General features: G+C 40.5%; 3 protein-coding genes across 3 annotated transcripts in view; 1 reads left to right on the top strand and 2 right to left on the bottom strand.

Annotated features, from left to right (window-relative positions):
- Window positions 1-944: 944 nt before the first annotated feature.
- On the top strand, window positions 945-3365 carry LOC138044053 (uncharacterized). Its single transcript, XM_068890657.1, has 2 exons — window positions 945-1033; window positions 2009-3365. The coding sequence occupies exon 2, from the start codon at window positions 2083-2085 to the stop codon at window positions 3337-3339; it is 1257 nt and encodes a 418-aa protein (XP_068746758.1). The 5' UTR covers window positions 945-1033; window positions 2009-2082; the 3' UTR covers window positions 3340-3365.
- Window positions 3366-4577: 1212 nt separating this feature from the next.
- LOC138040795 (heparanase-like) lies at window positions 4578-11773 on the bottom strand. Its single transcript, XM_068886464.1, has 8 exons — window positions 11296-11773; window positions 10573-10738; window positions 9735-9782; window positions 9100-9300; window positions 7611-7722; window positions 6154-6275; window positions 5435-5575; window positions 4578-4743 (listed from the first exon to the last, which is right to left on the bottom strand). The coding sequence occupies exons 1-8, from the start codon at window positions 11771-11773 to the stop codon at window positions 4578-4580; spliced, it is 1434 nt and encodes a 477-aa protein (XP_068742565.1).
- Window positions 11774-13070: 1297 nt separating this feature from the next.
- Window positions 13071-15000, bottom strand: part of LOC138044052 (heparanase-like) — a 17575-nt gene continuing 15645 nt past the window's right edge. Inside the window, exon 8 of the mRNA XM_068890655.1 lies at window positions 13071-14712. Within this exon, the coding sequence (XP_068746756.1) occupies window positions 14523-14712 (190 nt within the window). The 3' untranslated portion in view covers window positions 13071-14522. The remainder of the gene's footprint in view (window positions 14713-15000) is intronic.

Below are 15000 nucleotides of genomic sequence, written 5' to 3'. Positions count from 1 at the left end.
AAACCGTCGATTCAGACAACAGTTCGTGTGGCGATTTTTGCTTGTGAGTGGGTTTTCTGCTCATCTCGCAATACGATGACGTCAGTCACCGGAAGTAACATTTCACTTCCTTAGCAACGGGAGTCCGATCGAGACGATGTGATATTGGATGCGTCTGAGAGTTGTATAATTTGGTTTTGTTTGCCATGAATACAACTTCTCAACTAAAAGCTCCAAAATATCGTAGTACCATTTAGCGTATTGAACATCATGTGTACGCTACTTCTCGGTCACTTTTCTCTTTGTCAATTGCGATGAGAACTATACAATCTCAGAGTTCAGTGACGGATTCCTTTACTTAACAGCGGTTCTTTCTCCAGCGACAAACGTTCTTGTCTGTAACGCTGAAATAACGCGGTTTGCTGTAAAATACGGAACCTAACGCAATTAAATATAAGCAAAATACGCCGAAGTCAATCTGTAAAATACGCAATATACCCAATATGTGCAAAACGGTTTATTTTAACAGCACTTAACTTGCAAAATGTTAAATTGCGCATGCTCACCGTTTCCACAAGGTTTTTCATGCAACATGTAAATACCATTCTCGTCTCCAGAGTCCGCTTTTCTTTTGGTCAGCATCAAGAACACAGACTCTGGCCACTTCCAAGGCAGGCGAATCACGGACTTCAGCTCGTCTACGCACGCTCAGAAATTTGAAACAACAACGGTTACAAAAATGGCTAGATTCCGTCTTGTTGGCGCTGACCAAAAGATAAGCGGACTCTAGGGACGAGACTGATGTAAACACCTGCAAAATTGATGTGCTTTGCGTTAAGTGTTTCCAGTATTAATCGCCTTTCATCTTTGATTATTCCCTGCTATAAGCAGTATTACCACAAATGTTCCACGATGGTTTATATTTGAGGTCGACACTTTCATAGTATATCCAAAATTTTACATTGATGTTGCCTCCAGTGTTTTCGTATATTTTTTACCATTTTAACTCGACGGACTCGTTCCTGTTGAAGACACCAGAAGACAGCAACCACAGGTATTTTATTATTTTACGATACTCAAGATGTTCAGAAAGTAGTGTATTCTTTCTTATAAGACATAACTGAATTACTGCCTTTAATTTTCCTACATTTGTGTTGATGATCAAATATAACGAGCTATCAGCTCAAACCGTCCGGGTTTCCTACCAAGCAACATAAAAACAATTCAGAACACTTCAGCAAGCTGATAGATTTGAGGATACGTCATCGTTAGATCTCCGGGAATTTACAGGAATCCTTTCGGCAGGAGAAAGTAATCATCTCCCCCACCCCAAACAGACGACTTACTGCTTACCGATTCTTTATATATGGCACATTTACTTCAACGGGAACAAAAGAAGGAAAAAAACAAGAGGAAACAGATGTTAAATTTGCTCTAGGCTATACTCACGAAAATGTCGACGTTAAATATTATACATAAGCCATGACGGAAACATTTTATGGGAAACATTTACTTACGATCTTGACTTCTCCGGTTATCAAAAGGACATTAAAACCGAGTTTTTAATAATTCAACATGATGCAGCATTTAACAGAGGATAGTCAAAAATGAAAGGCGATAAATGTTGGAAACACTTAACCGCAAAATTATGGCCCTTTTCGGGGTCAAAATTAAGGCTTGCGTTTTGCATGGCGAATTATTACTAAGTGACACTCACCGTCATTTTGCATGGCGAATTAAGTAACAATTACATTTTGCATGGCGAATTCGGTCACCAACATAATTACATTTTGCATGCCGAATTAAAGTAACACGTAAACGTCTTGAGCAATACCTTAAAAGTGTTGATGTTCGTGCATGTCTTCACTTCTTTCGGTAAGGTATTCCATAGTTTAGCTCCCCCATAGCCCATGCACTGATCTGCCTCCAAAGGACTTACGCTTGATGGCGGGGATCACCAAGTCATTGTTGCCGTCAGCCCTTGTTCTATCTTGATCAAGTTCAAAAGCTTTATCACCTTGTTTTGCAGAACTTGACATCTTATTCATCTTTTACCTGGCTTAACTGAAGATTTTTTCCGTACCAAATCATACAGCAGGGAACATGAATTCAAGCGCCATTCCTCAAACTCGTCTTGCTCACCGCACACTTGCCCCAGAACCTGGTCCAAAATGGATGGAAGCGAAACGTTATTGGGGTTTTGTGTGGGAGCTACACTGGATAGGACTTGGCTTGGCATACGCTCTGCTAGCTTGCAGATCCTTGTGGGCAATCATTTGCCGGAATCCAGACGTCACTAGCTTTGCACGTCGACCTTTATTCCATGCTATTAACTGGCTTCTGGTTGCAGTGGGTGTCACAAGAAGTTTGTACCTATTCATTGACCCCTACGAGTCAGCACAACATGCCTTCCATTGCCCATTGTGGATCATAAGACCTCTATTCGGCATCGCCTTTCCAAGCCTCATGTCTGCCTTCTGCCTCGTACACATCGCATTTTTAGAAGCAACCGACCTTCATATTAAATTTTCAAAGCTAAGAAGTTTCCGATTTGTCGTCTCCATGATCTTCGTACATTTTGCGGTGGTCATTGTGTCTGACACCACTAGTGCACTCAAAGCAGACAAAAGAGAGCTGTTAGTCGTGTGTCAGACATTCTTTATCGTATGGGGTCTTCTAAACTCTGCATGTTTCATATACAGTGGATCACGAGTTATCAAAAAAACGTACAACGCACGAAAAAAGATTTGTCCGAAAGAAAGCGTGGAGGAGTTCATTCAACGCACGAGACAAATAAATGCTATCTGTGGCTTGGAGGAAGCTCATTTACATGAACATAAGGAAACGGAAGCAAGAAAAACCGATACGAAGGAAGGAGGAGCTTACACAATTTACCAAGTAGGATTAGGTAATCATCTAAGGATGGAAAACGCGAAACAAAGGGTTTTAAAACAAGATCTTAAGCCTCATTCAGTAAGAAATAGAACTGTGCTCCCGACAAACAGAGAGCGCGCCATTCACAAAGTTGCTGGAATCACATTGGTAACAAGTTTTTTAAGTATCACCTGTTGCGCGCTCCAAATCTACGGCCTGTTCGGGGTGTATTCTGTCCTGTATTCCGAGATTGTCTCTCCCCAACCGTGGCCTTGGTTTTCGTTTCAAACGTCCTTCAGACTGGTGGAATTGTTTATGGCTTATACGCTCTCTTACTGTGTTAATCGATCGTGTTTTGCCGATATCAAGAAAGGTTTCTCACGTCTTTTCAGATTCAAAAAGAGAAAGAGGGGACGAATACCGCGAATCATATTAGTGCAGAAAAACGAAATAGCACAAAGAGACCTCCAGAATGGAAAACGCTAATAAGAAACTCGTATAAGATAATCAGAAGCATTCAATAAGAACAACAATAACACCTTATTAACCTATAAATTATTAAACAAATGGATACGTATGTAGGGGTGCTGGAACCTGGAAAATAACCGCAAATATTTACAAGATTCAGATGCTGGTGAAATGTTGTCACGCAAAAGCAAGAACTACAGTCTCGGTTTCTTATACTACGGGGGCAGGAGAAGGGTTACGTGTTTCACAACCCGGACAAAGTTAGCTGAGATTTTAGCAAAATGCTACAATGATTTATGACCAAAGTGATAGATCTTATCTTTTCTTTGCTACCGTGATAAATAGACAATCGTAGTAAGTTTGGAATTAGAATCATTTTCAAGATGTCTAGAAAGCAGAAGAGTCACAGTAACTGACTCTTAAATCTAAATGTCGCAGACATGTTTTGGCAGAAATGTCATTTTCAAGAGCTGTTTTTTCGAACCGTTTTTACAATGTTTGCTTATTTAGATTATGACTATGGCTGCGCAAAACTTGGAAGCAGGAGCCACAAACTGGAAAAATAGAACAAGCGATATGGAAGTCTTAGAGTGCGTTCTTGTCAGCTCTAGATTACCATGCAGGTTTATAATGAACAACATCAGTAAAACATAGATTTTTCCCCATAAATATAGTGTATTTGAAGCAATCCTATAATATTACAGTTACAAAATGTTCCTAGTGCTTATATCAGTGTAAAGAGAACGGCACGATCGAAGTTCCTGCTGTTGTAGTGTGATCCACGGAGCCACAGTAATTGGTGGTAACCGTTGTGGCAACCCTTTCTAGAAGGCCTTTATACAAGGCAAAACGTATCCGCAGTTCAATATATGATTTATTTCACATGTCATTTCACATTGATTCATTCATCACTGGAACATTAGAACCCACAAATTACCAGCCGCTCCCAACGTCCGTGGCTTTATAGCTCAGTTGGTTAGAGCGTCGCACCGGTATCGCGAGGTCACGAGTTCAATCCCGGTTGAAGTCCTGAATTTTTCAGGCTTCTCCACGCAATTGCTGCGAGGCTCATAGCTTTACTTGGTTTCATACAGTCTGCAGTTATATGATTTATTTTATAGATCACTTCACAATGAACTTAATGTAGATATGAGTATTTCTGTTCAGTTATAGTCCCAAATCTCCCGATATACACGTGAAAAATTTTGATTGAATTGAATGCTTTTGTACTCGAAGTGAATGAAGTTGGCCAATCGTCATCTTGCCATGCAAACATGTGCTCGAGCCCCGGGAACAACATAGAAGGCAAAGGACAGCGGAGGAAGGATTATCCTGCCACGAGGCTTTATAGGACGAGGCTCCAAGGCTGGAAATTTTGAGTCGGTTCCCATCTCTAGTATCTTGTCATTCAACTTCATTTTCCTTGGAAACGAATCAAACACACAAGTTAGTTGCACAATCAGTGCAGGGTAGGCGATCTTAAATCCAGTCGTTTTACCGTTAATATAAAGCTCAATAGCCCTTTTCACGGTTAGTTTTTCTCATTTGCATTACAATGTAATCTAGCATGTATGTGAGGCAATTTCGGGCTATTTTGTAGTTTTAACCCGAAATTGCCTCGCATCCACGTTAGATTACATTGTAATGCAAATGAGAAAAACTAACCATGAAAAGGGCTATTAACTGAGACAATGAATTGCAATATTAGCTCGAACGCTATGTTGTTAATTAATCAGCCCGAGAGGTAAAAGAATCGTTGATGATGCACCCCTTGCTAATTCTGTGCCTTCGCGTCTTGGATATATATATATTGTTCTCTGCAAAACGTAAAATAATCAAACATTAAGCTTAGGTTGATAGCAAACGGCTGAGACTTGCTATTTTGCCAAGGTCGCTGAAACTTATTTGAGTTCAAATTATTCCTGTGCTGTCACCCACAGTTATCAAGCAAGAACTAAATAGAGAAAAATAAGCTAGAATAAGGGGATTTTCATAAGTATGTAACAGAAGGCACCCGGCAATTGCTATTTGCCTCTGACAGTGAACGAGAGGCTCAATTTTTCTATTATCCGGCAATTTTTTTCTCGGATGGACTTTCTATCTAAATATCTACCTCGAGGTCGTATCCCCTTCTGGAGACAAGAGGTATTCGTCAACGGAAAGTTCTTTTAGGGGTCCAATCAGATATAGACGTGCTTCTTTATTTGGGTGTAAATTCATGGCCATAATGGACACAGCACCCGGTTTGTAATCCCTGAAGAAAAATGCAAATCGAAGTAAAAGAAAAAGGAAAGGAATTTTTAAAAGCAATTTGATTTACAGAAGGAATCAAGCACAAACTATGATGAACATCAAAGTCGTTTTTTTTTTTTCTGAATGTGTGCGCTATTACCTAAAATTGATATATGAACGAATGACCTTCAGATTCAGTAAGTAAGGGGAGTTGTTGGTCCGGCAGATGTTGGATGTTGTTGGCAGTACTGTGCAAACCGATGCAACAACTCCCAACAATGTAAGGACGTGCAGTGCATTATAAATATGGGAAGGATACGACCCATAAGACTTTGTTAACTTACATAATTCGGCCGCCATCTTGTTTTCAACATGTTACCATGGAGACCATATTTAATGCGCATGCGTGGCCCCAACAATGTTGGAAGAGTTGTGCATATGGATCCAACAATGTTGCGTTACGCATCGCCGATCACCGAACAAAAGAATGTTGGGAGTTCTTGGCCAACTATGTTGCATCCGTTAGCTTAATGTAACGATAACAATGTCGATGACGATAATGACAAGGACAACAATAGCGCTAAATCTCCAAGATCTTACCCATATTTCGTGTTGGTGCAGTGGGAGTATATTCGCACCATTTTAGAAGCTTGCTTTTCACGCTTTACCATCAAGACCTTCGTGCCAAACAGCTTCTTGTGAAGTACAGAAAGCCAATAATCCTGCAGATAAACAGCAAATTTCCTGATAAACGGGCAGCTTCATTGAAAAAAAACACTCATCAACCCCTGACCACTGAAAAGTTCGTCACATGAGATTGAATAGGTGGAGATGCATGCAACTCTTGTTCTTTCCCTTTCAAGAATTGTTAGTCTTGTAATTTGATAGCAGAAAAAAAATTGTCAGACGCGATTACATGAGTGTAACGATAAGGGAGGTTTTTGGAATAAAAAGGACGGACACAATGACGAAGAGTTTACAACTCTACTTTAATGGCCGCTGGCCAAACACACACACGAATCTACAATGTCTCGTGACCCCATGTCACAGGCATACCATTACAATGGGTACTGAGAAGGAAACCAACTTCGAAAAAGAATGCCTTTTTTCTCTCTGGCACCCGCTTATTGTAATGTAAAAACGTCTTGGATTCTTGTGTACATGATCGATCTAGAAGTTCAAGTAAGCATGTTCGACATTGCTAAATAACGTTTCTTTTTGTGATCAGACGGATGAATACTTGTTTCATGTTTTCCTGTCTGCAACTGAGATCTTGTTTTACTAACAGACAAGTGAAAATCGAGCTCAGTGTTAAGCCAGGGTTATAAGTGAGAGTTTTTCAACCATGTCATTTGGCAATTTTTGTTTCGAAGCAACAAAAGTATTGCCTTGGGTACTGAGCAAGCCTCGGGCATTTCTGACATTTTCCCTTTTCTTTTTTCCACCATATACATCAAAAAGAAAAGTCAATTCTAGTTTTTGCAAAGTTTCGTCCGATCACATCTGTAGGACCTCTAGCGCATTTCCCAAACAATGCACAGTTATCCAACAAACTATGAGATTTCATGGCAAGCAAAAGCCAATGAAAACTGCCCTTTAACTTCATGTGACTGTCGAGTGTGTGCCAAGTTCTAACAACGTTGCCCAGTGATATACCTGTCGAGTATTTTGTGTTTCAACCTTCCAATTAGTCGCAAGAAAATTTCAAGATTCTGATCCAGTTGATCCTGATGTTGAAACACACTAGAAAAATTCCGAACCAGCCACGTTTTGCTACAAAAACAGGCCAGACAACAATATGGAGACTCCACAACTTACTGTTTGCAAACAGGGTGAATGTGGCTATTGAAACATCCCATTGAGTCATAAGACAGGGCCAACGGTCGGCTTAAGCCTAGGATAACTGAAGGTCTAACCATTTGCAGATGAAAATAAAAAGGCAGCAAGTCAGTCAACAAAGCTTTTACTCATATGAGAAATATTATCCTGCCGATGTCTGTGACCAAAAAAACTTTCATCTGAGAGGGCTAAATCTCAAATAAAACTATGCAACCTACAGGATTTGGCTCCAGATCTGGACCGACCAGTGCATAATTTCCGCTAAACATTGTTTGCCTGATAACCACTTTATATCCTCGTTGAGCAGCTAAGCCCAATTTGTCTAGCCACCTGAGAAGAAAGAACAAAATGTTACGTGCATTTCCTTACGTCTTACACAATGTACATTCACAGCCTTCACGGGATTGATAAAGTGTTTTTACGTGACGTCACGGTGTCCCCAAACAAAGGAACGGCGGCCATGTTGGTGTCCCAACTAATCCTCCGGGAATTGAGCTATATTATCATGGAAACGTTTTTTTTTTTGTTTCGGAGGAAAAGCAAGGTTACCGGATCACGTGAATAAAAACACTCTAGAGCCTAAGCCGTGTACAGTAGCTTAGAACGTTTGGGGGTTTTAGCCAAAAATTTGGAGTATTAAAATTTCAGCGGGATTTCAAAACGGTTAGCCTTTCAATGATTGTGTTTAGTACTTCTGTCAACAAAACAATTTTAGAATCATAAAATCTTTATAGTTTGCTTCTTTAAAGTCTAACGGCTATTGGAGGTAGCGTAATGCGAAAGGTATGGGTATTTATTTATTTTAGTTTTTCGTAATTTGGGAGTAAGGTTGAATTCCCACACTCGGCGTCACATACATGAGTTGAGTTTTTTGGTTCTCTACTCTGATGTGAGAGGTTTTTCCTCGGGTACTCCAATTTTCCCCTCTCCTCAATTTCAGTTGATTTGATTTCTATAGACAGTGTGCCACCCCCCCCCCCCCCCAAATTAATGTCCCAGCATTAGAAGACTTGACACGTATTAACAAATAAAGTTAAGTTCCTTATTCGTTATTATTTTAGACAAGAAATCAGTTTACTTCACTAAATTTCACCCGCAAAGGGAAAGTTGGTTTCGTTGGATGTTACCTAATGTTTATGTCCAAAAATACTCCATGCCAAACCAAACATCCAAACCGGTTACAAGTACTGGGCCCGGTTCGAAAGCCGATTTACTTAATCCAGGATTAGCGTGAACTTTTGTTTCATGTTTTTAACTTTTTGGTGAAACTTTCTTTTGCTTATTTTTGTTTTTGAGTATTGACTTCTTCTAAAGTAAAGTTTTGCAAAATATCAGCGTTGAACAGCATTTAGGAGTAGAGAAATAAAGTCCTCGGTTAATTTTTAATCTGGGATTAGCGTTAACCGGCTTTTGAACAACCGGGCCCTGGATGATCTTCATTTAGCAATAGAATACTATTCGATCGAGTGTGGAGAGTAATTTCGTCACTGATTTGGTTTTGCTTTACAGCTTCGCTCAAAAATCTTGCGCCACCTTCTCAGCCAATCAGAGCTCGCTCGCGTTTTGCCGCACTTCGCGTCGGCTGCATGCATCTGTCTCACGTTATGATTCGCTGATTTCATTGTCTGTGTTTGTTGTGATTGACGTTGGCTGTGTGATACTCAAATCAAAACCACTCTGCGTTGATAGCAACTGTTTTATACTTACATGAAGCCTGCAATGAATCTGTCCGATAGTTCAACAGCTCCTCCACCACTTGCACTACTAGTCTCACCCAGCCATATGGGAAGATCAGCTGCAATTTTCGCAACAATTCCATCGACTGTCTCCATATCTCGCAGTAAGGTGTCTAGTACTTCAGGTACATAGAACTGTGCAGGGGAACTATCGATGGACCTTACGTAATAACTAATACAGGAAAAAAGGACTCGATTGATGTTTAAGGTGTAATGCGCCAGTGGAAAGGACGGGAAACTAGTTGCTTGCATAGCGACGGGAGAAAAGACAACTGAAAAATCAGAGTTCTAAGCAGGAATCGAACCTACGACCTCCGCAACATCCTCGACCTCCGTCAAGGATGCTCTAGATGCCATTGTACGAAGCCGATTGGCTCCGAGCTGAGCGTTAGGGCTATTGGCTGTTCTGAGCTTAGTGACCAGGGAACCGTCTCTCTAAAGTCCCGATAGCTTTTCGGGCTCGAAAAGCCATTTGTGAAACTACTTGACTTTTAGTGTGTTGTCGAGGTAATTACAAACAACATGACGGAGAAAAGTGATGAGTGGTGAAGTTGATTTTTGATCATAGCAACCCTCAACTAAATAAATCCAATTATAGGTACTCACTGATGCCAAGTGACTGCATTGATAAACGAGTGACCTTTTTCGAGAAACCTGTGCAAAGTTCAAGAAAACGACATGTCGACAAATTATTGTTACGTTTCAGATCATTATATGAAATGTGGCCAAGGCTATTGTTGAACCTAACAGCCCAGAATGACAGCTGAGAACACCAGAAATGGAGTTAAGGGGACTTTGTCACGGAACTCCACAAAAATAATTCCCTATTCATTTAACTTGCTCGTTGAATATTTCTGACAACATGCAAAGAGGATGTTGGATGATTTTTTGCGGGAGGCGGGGGAGAGGGCTCTGAGGAAGTCTGAGTGTGACGGAGGACTTAAAAAATAGCTTAAATTGATTTAAATCTGGAAAATAACCACCGGGGAAAGTCAACCAGTGGCATTAGGGAGTATTAGAGTATTAGCTGTATTAGAGTATTAGAGTGTTGAGAGTATTAGCGAACAATAGACCATTTTATAGTTGTAGCTAAGTTACCTGGCCTACGAATGGAAGCGAGGCTGCCGGTGACCCTGTTTTGATACAAACCTCCGTGCTTTTGTAATGTTAATACGGACTAATTAGAATTAAAACAACACAATTTGCATGATAAAGGCAGTCGGGGCTATATCAATGCAAGGTCACCGGCAGCCTCGCAGCCATTCATAGGCTAGGTCGCAGAGCAAACAACTGTAAAATGGCCTATTATATCTTCAATTATTTGCTTGGGGTGCCTGTGCTTTGACTCTGATGCCAAACGCTCCAGATTCATATTTTGTTATTTAATAGAATGGACACGCACCAGTTGAAACGCAGTACGTTAATTAACGATTTTCTTTCTTACCTTTCAAGATATTCCATTGCAATTCCCCGAGGCTGTGTAACATCCGGTCCAACAAGAAAATTATCAAGGGTCGCAGGGCTTGATAAGTATTGTTTCAATGTTCGATAGTCTTCAACAAGTTGCTCAGGTGAAATACTAGCATCGAAATTCTCCAGAAGGTTGTATTCTGTTATGAAGTAGAGTAGAAAAATATCCGCGTTATCTTTGTCTCGTTTAACTCATATCCGGGATGGTGCAAGGGAGGGGAGGGGAGGGGTTGCAGTGGTGTGAGCACTCGCCTTCCACCAATGTCGTCCGGATTCGATTTCCATACTTGACGTCACATGTGGGTTGAGTTTGTTGGCTCTCTACTCTGCACCGAAAGGTTTTTCTCCGGGTTCTGCTCCGGGTTTCTCATCTCTTCACTTGCAACACCACCCTACGATTTGATTTGATTTCTCACGGTACGGTGTGCCCCATGCACCTCAACTCACCACTCGTTTCTTTATTACTTCTGATTTTCTTTTTGTTGTTGTTTTTTTATCCAATCGATCGACCCAAACTTAGAACACGCAATCGACGGTAAAAGAAGGTAAAAGGGGCAAGGCCATGCAAATGAAGCCTTTAAAAGAATCACAATTTCACTTCCACTCCCGATGTAAACACATCTTTCCCTGAACCGAGGTTACGTTTCGTACAGTCACACATGCAAAGACTGCCAAATTTCAAGTAAACGAAGCTTACCATTGCCGAGTTCCCATCCAAACTTATACCCCCTGTCTTCAACATATTTGATAATCTCGTACGTGTTACTAGGATCCCAGGAACCATTTATTTGTCGCCTAAGACTACTTAATGCAAAGAGGACTCGCCAAACGGCATTTTCAGCTATCTCATTAATTCTGTCCAGGTCTTCTTCTTCAATTTGCTCAGTTAGTTCTCCGTAAGGTTGAGTTCTTTCCTCACCAGAGGTGGAGCGAAATACGAGGAAATTACTCGGATTTCCTCCAATTCGCATGTAAGCGGGTGAAAGAGCCTTTGTAAGGGCAATTAGTCTAGCTTCCCGCTTAAAATCGAATTTCCAACGCTCGCGATTCCTCCAAGACATACAAACGGACAAAAATCTTTCATCAACGACCGCTATCGCTTTGTGCATTTTTATTTCAACAGTGCAAGGAATTTTAGGAGAACTTCCCTCCTCCGTTGGCGTAATCCCATCCATCCTTGCAACCTCTGGCGAACAATCAAAAAGTACGAAGCTTACCACCATCATGGCGAGTAATATTACGCAGAAAAAACACAACTTTTGTACCCGTCTACAGGGGCAACGTTTTTGAACGTCAAACCAGTGAAAAGTTTTCCTCCGAATCCAAATCATTACTCAGTTTAAAGCAAGGAAGATGTATTGACTTAATCTGCAGGCTCCTTCCAATCCAACAAAGTGTTCACTTGACAACGATTGGCCTCATAAACTCCAGATGCAGGTCTGATTTAGAGAATTCCTGCTGGTCTTTTGTACACCTTTTTTGATCATTTATACGGCACCTTGCATATTTATTAAGTTAGTGTTCAAGTTTATTTTCATTGGGCGCACCCTGGGTTTACAAAATTATTCAAATTGTATGTTTTCTTGTCAGAAAAGAAAATACTGAAATAAGAGTGCCAATGAAGCTCAAAATACAAGCAATAACGCTTTTATTTCCATGACACACTTGGTTTGAGGACAAAAACTATCGAGTTGCCTATGCCGCACAAAAACTGAAAGAAATTATTTATTGCAGGCAGGCGTCATCCCAATACCTTTAATTCTTCTATGTTAAAGTAGATATACATTTATCATGTGAATAGGCTGTTGTAAGTATTTTTGAACTATAATACATCGCTTTCATTTGTCTTGTGACTCTCTATCACTTCATTACTTATGCCTGTACACGTTTCTATCCAGTTACCACTAATAGCTACTTGAATATTCTTCTCGCCAGTTTGGTATTCTATATACTTTTCCCAATAAGAGAAGATCCCAATAAGCCAGTTTTTCTCTCCAACGCTACATCCTCATTTCTTCAAATTACTTTTAATATTTCCCACTCACTGCTACGAGACCTCCAACATTTTAGAATTTCATATATTAGCTCCTTATAAGACTCTATTTTGCCGTGTTCTTCCAACAAAATTTGACTCAAACGGACAGGCAATATCAAAAACAAAACACTCCTTCCAGTCTTTTACAAGACCTTTTTGCAGATACGCTTGGCCTGTACTAGTACCAGCTTTGTATTGCTCCGCTTTATTTATTATTATTATTATTATTATGTTTTGCTTATTTGTGCTTTTTATTTTTATTTAGGTTGTTTTTTCTTGTACCTGCATGTCCTTTGTAACTTCATTTTGTATTTAAATAAATAAATTAAAAAAAAAAAAAAAAAGATACGGCGGCCATTTTGATTTCTATTGTTTCGAAAGACATTATAGGATGCTCAGGGGGCAAATTAATATGTATTTGCCCCCTGGGCATCCCATAATAGCTATTCCAAACAATATAAATCAAAGCGGCCGCCGTATCGGTAAAAAGGTCTATTGCAATTAAATGGGGGACCGAGATGAGAGAAGCATTGTGGGATATTCTGGGTAATTTATGCAACTATAGACAAAACTGGCCTTCTCCCAACTGTGTGGCATCATAGCTCAGTTGGTAGACCATTGCACTGGCATCGCAGAGGTCATGGTATCGGACCCCGTTAGAGCCACCTGAATTTTTCATGTGCGAGATCACTTCTCCCTTACGTATATAGACGTTTTAAGGTGTAATGCGCCTGTAGGAAAAGTGATAGGCTAAATTGCTTAGCCACAAGCGAATGGACAACTAAAAAATCAGAGTCCTAGGGAAAGGATTCGAACATAAGACCTCCGCAACACCAGTCGGATAGTCTGCCCATTGAACTACAAGAATTCCACCACCTTGAAACATCCATAGTTTAATTATATAGTTGCATTTGAAAATTTGACGCGCACAACATTGTAGAGCCCGGAGACAAGCGCAAGAAATTAGGGAGCTATTGTAGCAGGCGACATTTTTCCCTTTTAACTAGTCTTCACATAACCATATTTATATTGTTTTGTATCTTTTCTCTATTAGAGATGATTAATTTAAAACTCCGGGAGACACGATTGCCCTGGCATGTGGAAAGCTCACTTCCGGTTGCCGCCCGTAGCCCCAAAACGTCGCCCGCTGAAGCTTCCTATTGTCGAGTCAGAACCAAGATAAACGACTTAGCTCCCATGGAGTAGTCAAGCAACTAGCCTATCATTTGGGAGCTTAAGTACGAGCGTTTCTGAGACGCGGACGGCAACCGGAAGTGAGCCGTTTTCCCTTTAACTTGTCTTTACACAACAATATTTTCTCCATAAGAGATGATTAGCCGTAGGAATTCTACAGCTATTGAATGCTTACATCATAGCTTGTCTACTAGATGAAGCCTGTACAAGCATGAGCACTTTTTCTGCTAGTACTGTGAAAGTGGATCGATTTCAATAGCCTAGCTTTCGCAAGTTCAACAGAATTCTGCCGCTGATCTGTGGCCATGGCTCTTTAGCCAAAACAAAAGACAACAAGTGCACGAGAAGTGGTTTATCCATTGCACAACCGGGTTAAGTCTAGCAAGGTAGATCTCTTTTTAAGTGTCTTTTAAGTCTTTCAAGTCTTTTAAGTCTTTTAAGTGTGTGGTGGAATTGCAAACTACCCAACAGGGAGCTTAAGCAAGCGCATTTTTGAGAGGCTGACGGCAACCGGAAGTGAACATTTCGCATGCCAGGACAGTGGTATCTCCCAGATTTTTATACTCTTCAGGATGATCCAGATGACCAATACCCTGCATACTTCTGGAGATGAAATAACTTGAGCTTAGGTTGGTATTTTAAAAGTTAATCAACAATCGATTGCCTTTAAAATAACGTTGGAACAAGTAAAAATCCTACAAGTATGTAACGGACTCATTAAGTCTACCCAAACAAGCGCGCGCTCGGGCGTCTGGAATAACGTAAAAGGCAAAAGTCAAAGGTGGCAGGATAAGCCGATCACCAGACCATACTCTACGCGGCTCTAGCACTGGAAATGATAAATCTGGGCCGATTTCAAGCAATTTGTTGTTTAGTTTCATCTTCCTAGAACACAAAATAAAACAAATATAAAGGACAACTCGGTGAGTCTTATGTGACGATAATGCAAACATGCGCCCCGTTATCTTGCAGAAAACATTTCACTTTACGCCCAAACTACAATAGTTCCATGTTGTCTCGTTTTCAAGGGAGCGGCATTTGTTGGAGGATTTTTATTGTTCGTTCCACAACACATTGCGATAGGGGTTGAGGAAAATACGCTTGAAAAGTTCGTCGAGAGTTTTCAAAGGTTGAATCCACTTATATGCCAGATGCCGCAGCAATAAAAACTTG

Source organism: Montipora capricornis, chromosome 3, assembly GCF_036669925.1.
Source record: "Montipora capricornis isolate CH-2021 chromosome 3, ASM3666992v2, whole genome shotgun sequence".
Classification (NCBI taxonomy): Eukaryota; Metazoa; Cnidaria; class Anthozoa; order Scleractinia; family Acroporidae; genus Montipora; species Montipora capricornis.
The sequence above is the reverse complement of the archived record's forward strand: the minus strand, read 5'-3'. Positions and strand labels throughout refer to the sequence as shown.

Excerpts from the sequence above, each read along its gene's own strand:
- LOC138044053 (XM_068890657.1), top strand. The coding sequence starts at position 2,083 with ATGAATTCAAGCGCCATTCCTCAAACTCGTCTTGCTCACCGCACACTT.
- LOC138040795 (XM_068886464.1), bottom strand. The coding sequence starts at position 11,773 with ATGGATGGGATTACGCCAACGGAGGAGGGAAGTTCTCCTAAAATTCCT. Across the intron at positions 9,783-10,572 it reads GCAATGGAATATCTTGAAAG|GTTTCTCGAAAAAGGTCACT; the intron begins GTAAGAAAGAAA and ends AACTTTGCACAG. Across the intron at positions 4,744-5,434 it reads GAAGGGGATACGACCTCGAG|GAAAATGAAGTTGAATGACA; the intron begins GTAGATATTTAG and ends TTCGTTTCCAAG.